Source organism: Solanum stenotomum, chromosome 12 (assembly GCF_019186545.1).
Source record: "Solanum stenotomum isolate F172 chromosome 12, ASM1918654v1, whole genome shotgun sequence".
In the NCBI taxonomy this organism is placed as follows: Eukaryota; Viridiplantae; Streptophyta; class Magnoliopsida; order Solanales; family Solanaceae; genus Solanum; species Solanum stenotomum.
Genome location: NC_064293.1, coordinates 34,719,343 through 34,726,069, shown reverse-complemented (window position 1 = coordinate 34,726,069; position 6,727 = coordinate 34,719,343). Strand labels below are relative to the sequence as shown.

At 35.2% G+C, this 6,727-nt stretch overlaps 1 protein-coding gene across 1 annotated transcript in view; it reads left to right on the top strand.

Annotated features, from left to right (window-relative positions):
- Positions 1 to 3,609: 3,609 nt before the first annotated feature.
- The window catches only part of LOC125848190 (cysteine protease XCP2-like), a 4,820-nt gene continuing 1,702 nt past the window's right edge, over positions 3,610 to 6,727 (top strand). The window contains exons 1-4 of the mRNA XM_049528011.1: positions 3,610 to 4,306; positions 5,234 to 5,469; positions 5,565 to 5,702; positions 5,808 to 6,064. Of these exons, the coding sequence (XP_049383968.1) occupies positions 3,793 to 4,306; positions 5,234 to 5,469; positions 5,565 to 5,702; positions 5,808 to 6,064 (1,145 nt within the window). The 5' untranslated portion in view covers positions 3,610 to 3,792. The remainder of the gene's footprint in view (positions 4,307 to 5,233; positions 5,470 to 5,564; positions 5,703 to 5,807; positions 6,065 to 6,727) is intronic.

The following is a 6,727-nucleotide window of genomic DNA, read 5'->3' as shown; positions in this document are numbered from 1 at the left end:
AATTTAAGTTTGTTTTTAAAAAATATTTTCAATTTCAAAAATTATTTTCTACCCTAGTAAAAATAAAAGATATTTCTCAAAAAAAAAATCATTCATAAATTAAACACTAAAAATCTTTTCCAGAAAATATTTTCTACTCACTAACCAAACATGAAAAAATAAGTCAAAAATCAACTTGTTTTCCAGGAAAACATTTTCTAGGAAAACATTTACCATGAAAAACATTTTCCTTCATACCAAACACACCCTAAGTATGAAAATAGATCGAATTCATACCTTCAGTAACTTTAGTTTTCAGCATTTCCACAGTGAGGTAAACAAAAAACTGTGTTATCAAGAGTATTTATATGTAATCAAGCAAAACACTATATATAAGGATAGGAGGTGGGCCTCGGGCATGGCAAGGGATGGAGTGGTCAAGGTACAGGGGTTGGGGGCGTTGGATGGATGGAGACAGAGGCGAACTCATGATTTGAAGTCTTTGAGTGCATCAATATTATCTTAACTCAAATATGACTCTAAGAATAGTGAAATAAACACTCTGGCTAGATTTGAACCCAGGCCTCGCGGGTGAATCCTCTAGTGTGTATCAGTAGCATGATGACATTCCTATGAATTGGAAAATGGGAGGAAGAATTCAACACATCCAGCTGGGAGGTCCAATGATTATCAAAGATTTAGTAATTGCATTTGTGTTGGCATTTGCGCAGGTGGTGCTTTTAAGATGTGGCATTGGGATATGCAGAAAAGATCTAAGAATTTCTATCACCAACTTGACAGAGGTGAAGCCACTGTCGTTGCACAAGACTATTAGCCCATCACTCTAACCTTATCAATAATCATCACGTAGCTCCTTATTTTCTTCCTTTTTTTCTTTATTAGTATTTGTATTCATGTGTATTATGTTCTTAATTCAAATAAGTTTCATGCGAAAAAAAAAGTAACTTTAGTTTAAATATAAATATTATATTTATTTTGAAAAATTTATTTAATATGTTTAGATTGTTAAAAAATTAAAATTCTTAACTCATAAATTAAATTTTAGCTTCATCTCTGTAATTCAAAGTAAGAAAAATATCTTATAATTCACCCTATTACCAAAAGTTATAATAGAATAGTAAATGTTTCTTTTATTTTTAAATAAAGACTTCAAATTTCAACTCTATAAGTTAATATTTTACCTCAAAATAAGATTTCTCAATATGAATTGGAATTAGTTAGATTTCAAAATGAATATCAATGATTGTATGAGAAAATGAAAAATAAACTTATATAATTATGCATACTATCTTTTAAATTAATTTAATCGATTCATTGATTCAGATCTCAGGTCAAACCTCTTACCAACCAACACATGCACCATTACAATTTACAAGTATTTATGCTATATATAATGATATTGTAAAGAATTTTACTATTACTACAGTAATTTAATTTATTATAACAAATTACTTATCATTACTTTTGAGTTCAGTCCATTCTTATTAGACAGAGTTATTTATTATTATATTTTAAGTCATGCATTTGTTTAAGTGTCTTCTTTGTGTTGTTACTATATTCTTAACATTATTTTGTTATCTTAGGTATACTCATGAATAATTCAAAGTTTTAAAATATTGCCCTTACACTTATGGTGACTTTTTTTAAAAATTATTCAAGAATATATTTGAACTTTTAAAATTGTTTAATGGTGTATTGAACCTTTTCAACTTTTTTTATTATTATTTTAATACAATTCAATTTGTCAAGTGCATACTATAAATTATTTTATTTGCTATGAAACTATGCAAGAATTATTTTCTCTACAATGAAATACATATAATTATGTATGACCCCTTTTTCCTTGATTTTGATTAAAAGTTGGAGAAAAGAGCTTTCAAATAATTTAAAGGTAAAATTGACCCTTTTTAAGAAACATACTTTTGAGTTTGGAGATAGTGTTTATCCTAAAAAGTAATGAAGGGTTAAATTAACCTATTAGAAATCATTTATTTAAAATATATGTCTGACCTTTCTCTCAAAAAATGAAACTTAAATTTTATAAAATGTTTTAATACAAAATTTGATTAAGAAAATAAAAAAATTTAAAATTTACTACTATAAAAAATATTTTAATCTTATAACCTGTTACTAAAAATTGGACCTTAAAGTTTAGCAAAAAAAAATAAAAAATGAAGAGATGAGTAGGAGAAACTACATATGCAAATTACAGTGGATGCGACAAATTCAGCTTTGCGCCTGCGATTTGCGAAAATGATAATCCGAGCAGTAGCACTGCCACCAACAGTAACTCATCACAACCAGCTTCTTTGGTTCCAATTTGATAAGTACTATTCCGATTGTTACCAATAATTCCGTAATCATCGCAATTGACGTTGTTCAAATCGACAGCGAAGTTGGACGAAATATAAAATTTCTTTGTGAGTATAGTTTTACTGTTTTTTATGTCTACTGCTGCAATTTTGCCATTTCTTCGATTAAATAAAAGTCCGACGAACTGAGCTGATTTGGGGATCTCCTCCCTCGTTTGGTCCCGGTTTGCCCAAGCTTATTTTTCTCTAGAAGTGTTTTTTCTTTTTTTAAAAAAGAAGAGTTGTTTGACCAATTTTTTGTAAACAAAGGAACTACTTTTGGGTAGCAAAAGCTATCTGAGTTTGAAAAAGTAGCTTTTTCGATTAAAAAAATCAAACTAGTAGTATGTTTTAATGGCTGATCAAAATAATTTTTAAATTTATTGGTCTAACACGAATAAACTGTTACTAAAAAAGTGAAAAAATAAAATAAGTTCATTTAAGAAGTTTTACCGTCATACACCAGCTCAATTTGATTGGAGTTGGTAGGCCTTGAAAATGGATGGATGAAAAATATCAATGTACGTTGTAGCTGTCTTCAAAAAATCTTCACTAGGTTCCACCTTCCATGTCCCTCTCAAAAAGGAAAAGATACCAAAAATCAATGAACATAAAAACGTGTAATTGATTCAATTGAAAAAGACATACATTTATCTCCACTTAGTTTGGTGAGCTATGATATTTTGTTCTTTCTTACTGTGCTGTTGTCTCAACTTGTTCTATAATTGCCCAAGATCTATCCATAGCTAGCAGCAGAAGTACATGCTTTTGTTTTTCTTTTTTCAATTTTCTTAGGAACACATGTTTTACATGGACAATATCTCTTAACTTAATCTACTCATTGATCCCTTACCTACCAACACATGCACCAGTACAATTTACAAGTAGTTTTAAGTTATATACAATATCAATGTAAATAATTTCCGTACTATCACTGTAATTTAATTTAAAAAGTTTACCATTTGATTATGTAAATATTGTATTGCGTAGTTAGTGCATAGAACTTCTTAAGCTTCAAATAAATTGGAGTTCTTTCAAATAGTTGACTGAATCGTTGAGCATCACATCAATGAAATAGAGTCATTACATGGAAAAAGTTATCATCTAAGCTTCCAAATATTGCTTAACTTATTTTAGTCACCAGCTGTGTATGGGGACAAGCAATAAATAAATGAATTTACTGTGAGTAGCTCAGTTCATTGATATATAATAACCAGAAAATGCTTTTAATTTAAAATATCCTCACCTACCAGCTACTGTCCTCTTCTTTCTTAAACAATTCTATTATTCTCATTTCTGAAATCTGAACAACAGCTAACTGTTACCACAATTCTTCATATCATATCATGGCATTGACTGATTGGGAATCTCATTAAAAGGCGCCTTGTCCAAAATAGTAGTACTAGTATATATATAAATTGAAGTGCCTCAAAATCATTTCATGGTTGATGTTAATGAAAAAATGAAAAATGTAAAAGGAACGTATCTTCTCTTTTTTCTTTTTCTGATCTTAGCTGCTTTGTCATCTCAAGTTTATGGTATTTCTAGTGATTTCTCAATATTAGACAGATCAAATGATTTCATATCAGATGAAAGTGTTTTCCAACTTTTCCAAGAATGGAAACAGAAGCATGGGAAAGTTTACAAGGATGAGAAAGAGGAAGAAATGAGGTTGGAGAAGTTTAGATGGAATGTGAAGTATATAATGGAAAAGAACTCAGAAAGGAAGTCAGCTTCAGAACATTTCGTTGGTCTGACCAATTTTGCTGATATGAGCAATGAAGAGTTCAGGGAAGTTCATGGTTCAAAGATAAAGATACCCTTTAACAAGAGAAAGATTATTCAGATGAAGAATGTGGAAGAAAAACCAACTTCAATTTCTTGCGTTGCTCCTCGTTCGAGGGATTGGAGGAAACACGGGGCTGTCACCGAGGTCAAGAACCAAGAACTATGTGGTAAGCTCACTTGTGCTCTTTTATCCTTTTCAATTGATCATGTTATCAATAGCTAGATGCTGTTTTTTCTGTCTGCCAGTCAGTTGGCCTGAACACTTGAATAGTAAGGGTTGGGAATAGAGTTTCTGCTTCACTTTTCTCTTTAAGTCTCTTACAGTTTTAGTATTACCTTGTTGCTTATTGAATTCATGAGGTGGCTGTGAAGTTTACAGCATAGTACTGAGAAATAAATGGTGCTTCTGTTCAGTAGATCGCTGGATAGTAAAAGAGGAAGTTGAACGATTTGAAAATTCAATTGACAGGAATAAAAAGGGTAATTCAGCGGATAATTCTGTTTCTCTCATATTATAGCACACAAGGGTGCAGTTGTTTCTTTAATTTGATTTGCCAATGATGGAATTTAAAAACTAACACTGATAACTAGGTTCCACTCGGAAGATATGTTATTGGATCTTCCTTCTCTTCACTTATGTAACACAGAATGGGAAAATGAAGATATGAATACCTTCTTTTAAGCCTCAAGCTTGACTACAATCTTGCTCAGGATCCAACCAAAATAATTTTTTTGTGCTTTGTTTTAGAGAAATATTTCTTCATGTATATATCCTGGTTTTTTGAGCGGTTCGTATACCTATACTTTGTGGTGGTTTATAAATAGCGCTGGAGGCCACATTGAAGTCAAACTGACTTACATTAGGTACATGTTTTATATCTGGGCAGCTTCTATGCATTATGTTCCTTGACACAAGTAGTGTCAAAGGCAGAATAGGCAATCTGCTAATTGAGCTAATTTACAGTCTAAATGGAATAGTATGGGAGTTTCCTGCTTTGCAACTTTGTGACAAATAAGGAGCAATCCAGATGATCCATGGTCTTTAAATCTATGTTAGTGGAGTAATTACCTTGATTTCTACTAAACATTTTCAGGAGCTTGCTGGGCATTTTCAGCTTGTGGAGCCGTGGAGGGAATAAATGCAATAATTACTGGTGAACTTATTAGCCTTTCTGTCCAACAACTTGTCAACTGTGATAATTCAACCAATACCGGCTGTTATGGTGGATATATGGACCCTGCTTTTGAGTGGGTGATCAACAGTGGCGGCATTGCTTCAGAAATTGATTACCCATACACGGCCTCTCAAGGCGCATGCAAGATCACCAAGGCATATGACAGATCAATTTCATATCAAATCTTCTGTTCATTTTCAAAATAATATCCTTCTTTAAAAGAAAATCTTTGATCAGTGTTCCTCAACAGGTGAACCACAAGGTTGTAACAATTGATGGATACCGAGATGTTCCACAGGAGGAAACTGCCCTTCTTTGTGCTGTTGCTCAACAACCTGTCAGTGTTGGCATCGATGGAACGAGTGCTGATTTTCAGCTGTATAGAGGGGTACTCTTATCTTTTACTCCTTTTTCACACATTTCTTTGCCTTCCTTCTCTCAGGAATCCCAAAATGACGTGCACTTTGTTCTATTGTATTATGGAAACATGCAGGGAATCTATGATGGAAGTTGCTCTAGTAGTCCAGATGATTTGAGCCATGGAGTACTAATAGTAGGATATGGTTCTGAAGGAGACGATGATTACTGGATAATCAAGAACTCATGGAGTACATCATGGGGAGTGGAGGGGTATGGATATATAAGAAGAAACAGTGATTTGCCATATGGTGTTTGTGCCATTAATTCATTGGCTTCTTATCCGACGAAGGAATTATCTTTTGTATTATCTCCTTATCCATCTCCGGCCGTTCAACCACCTCCTCCACCATTCCCTCTGCCCTCTCCCCCATCTTCAGCCATTCCACCACCTCCTCCATCCCCTTCTCCCCCTCCACCACCTTCTGCACCATCTCTGTCTCCGCCCCCTCCACCACCTTCTGAGCCATCTCCTTATCCGTTTCCAGCCATTCCGCCACCTACTCCACCATCCCCTCCACCCTCTCCACCTCCTTCTGCACCATTTCCTTATCCGTCTCCGATCGTTCCACCACCTCCTCCACCATCCCCTCCGCCATCTCCAGACGTTCCACTATTCCCTCCACCACCTCCACCCCCATCCCCTCAGCCACCTTTTGCACCATATCCTTATCCATCTCCAACCGTTCCACCACCTCATCCACCATCGCATCCTCCACCTTCACCTTATCCGTCTCCAGTTGTTCCACCACCTTCTTCACCATCCCCTCTCCCCCCTCCACCATCCCCTTCGCCCCCTCCATCACCTCCTCCGCCATCCCCTTCGCCCCCTCTACCTCCTCCATCACCTCCTCCGCCATCCCCTTCGCCCCCTCTACCTCCTCCATCACCTCCTCCGCCATCCCCTTCACCCCCTCCACCATCCCCTCCGCCCCCTCCACCATCTCCACCACCCCCTTCACCCTCTCCACCACCTCCTCCACCGTCCCCTCCACC